Source organism: Chrysochloris asiatica, unplaced genomic scaffold (assembly GCF_000296735.1).
Source record: "Chrysochloris asiatica unplaced genomic scaffold, ChrAsi1.0 scaffold00125, whole genome shotgun sequence".
Taxonomy (NCBI): Eukaryota; Metazoa; Chordata; class Mammalia; order Afrosoricida; family Chrysochloridae; genus Chrysochloris; species Chrysochloris asiatica.
The window spans coordinates 9,416,054-9,417,916 of record NW_006408643.1 but is presented as its reverse complement, the minus strand read 5'-3'; the positions used below and the strand labels follow the sequence as shown (position 1 = coordinate 9,417,916).

Below are 1,863 nucleotides of genomic sequence, written 5' to 3'. Positions count from 1 at the left end.
TGATATATACACAATTAAATCAACAGGCGATTCTCCATTCTTCAAGTCCTTACAGATCCAAACCCAGGAGAAGGGACAGAATCTCAGAGCACTGGGGAAACCTCTGGGTCAGGACACGTGCCGCGTTTCCGTTTCTCACCCTGGTACCTTAGGGTTTCTCAACGCGCTTATCAGGAAACGGAAGTGGCGTCACTGCCAAGCGCCACATTTCCCCTCGCTCGGTTCCACGACGGTGCCGCGTGTTTCCTTCCATCACTGCGGTAGTACGGGAGGCCCTGCCGGGAGCGAAGCCTCATGCGCTGGCTCTCCTGCTCAGGGCCGGCCTCTCCGTCGTCCCGGGGCTGCTCCCGAAACGGGGCATCTCCTGGAGCCGCGCTGGTCCGACTCGGCCCGCTGGGGACTGGCTGTGTCTCGGTGCATTCCCAGGTAATGTCGTGTGCGTCCTCCGGTGACACGGTGCATCGTACACGGGCAGAGTCTAGGCGTCCGGGACGTCCGGGATCGGCGTCTCCCCTGAGTCCGGACAGCTGGCTCCAGCCCCTCCAGTCCCTGCTTCCCGGGCTCTCTGGCTTCAGACAGGACTTGAGTGGAGCAGTGCTGGGCATGCGCAGTCAGGTCCTGCTGGGAGCAGCTTGGCTTTGCGCATCACAGGCTTTTGAGACATGTGGGTCTTGTGAACGTTCAGAGTTGGAGGAGTATGCAAATTTAGAACCAGATAATCATGAATTCGGGAGGTAAACACTTAGTAGGAGGCACATTCAAGGAATTGTTTTCACTGTAAGGCAGATCAGAGACAGCATGGCCAATCCCAGTTCATCTGATGCAAAATGTGAAGTGAGTGCACAGTCTGAAGGCAGGGGATGAAGGGTTTGTAGAGACCTCACACCCAGTGTTTGTTCAGGATCTGAAGGGTCCACTGAGGCCGAATCTGTGGAATTGGATGCCAGTGGTTGAACCACCTTTTCTGCAACAAGAAGTCCGCTGTTCCCTAGAAATCAGCCCGGATGAAAGGCTGAAGGTGGAGAACCTGCCACACTCTCTTTCCTCAACACTGTCTTCTCTACTCCTCCCATTTCAGGTCAGAGCCCACCACAGGGAGAAGGACTCCAGTCTAGGCAGCTGGGGAGTGAGGGCGACCGTATCACACAGCCATGGACTCAAAAGTAAGAATTTCAAAAGCTGTGACTGTCAGTTCAGTGTGAACCAAACATTCATCTGCCTTCAGGCTGCTTAATGTCTTATTTCCACTGACATCGCTGTGACGTGGGTTTAGAGGAGACAATAAATTAGACAGTGAGAATGAGCCAGGAAATGATAGTCTCATAGAACTGAGTATTTCTTAGAAAAAGCAGATTTAGTTTTATATGACTTGGTGGGACCCCATCTCTGTGCTCTGTGTTTATTCTATGAAGGAGTGGGTGGCTGAACAGCCCCAGTAACTAAATCAACAGACCCTGCTCCACTAAGTCCTTCTTTTCTCTATATATGTGGTTTTGCACACCTGGCGTGCCTGGGTCACCTGGTTTATTTGACTTTCAGGTTCTTATTTGATCAGAGGTACTTAACATCTCACCTTGTATTTGGGGCTTAGTGTTGATTGACAAGAGTCTCTGGTACAGAATTTGATAATGGAGCCACTGTGTTTGAGTACATCAATCCCCAGGCCGTCCACACTCACCCTGTCCAGTCACAGTGGTCTTCCCTCGGACAATAGGACCTTTTCTTTGCAATTCTACAACCAGAGCACCATCCTAATGTGGTGTGATGGGGCATAGAATGGGAGAGGGCATTGTTAGGGTAAGAAGTTGGCTTGTATCACGTGTAAGGTCTCTGACACCATCATTGTGGGGAAGGTCAGTGGTA

The 1,863-nt window shown here is 51.6% G+C and overlaps 1 protein-coding gene across 1 annotated transcript in view; it reads left to right on the top strand.

Annotated features, from left to right (window-relative positions):
* Window positions 1–603: 603 nt before the first annotated feature.
* Window positions 604–1,863, top strand: part of LOC102816903 (zinc finger protein 43-like) — a 24,354-nt gene continuing 23,094 nt past the window's right edge. Inside the window, exon 1 of the mRNA XM_006869083.1 lies at window positions 604–734. Coding sequence (XP_006869145.1) covers window positions 604–734 — 131 coding nt within the window. The remainder of the gene's footprint in view (window positions 735–1,863) is intronic.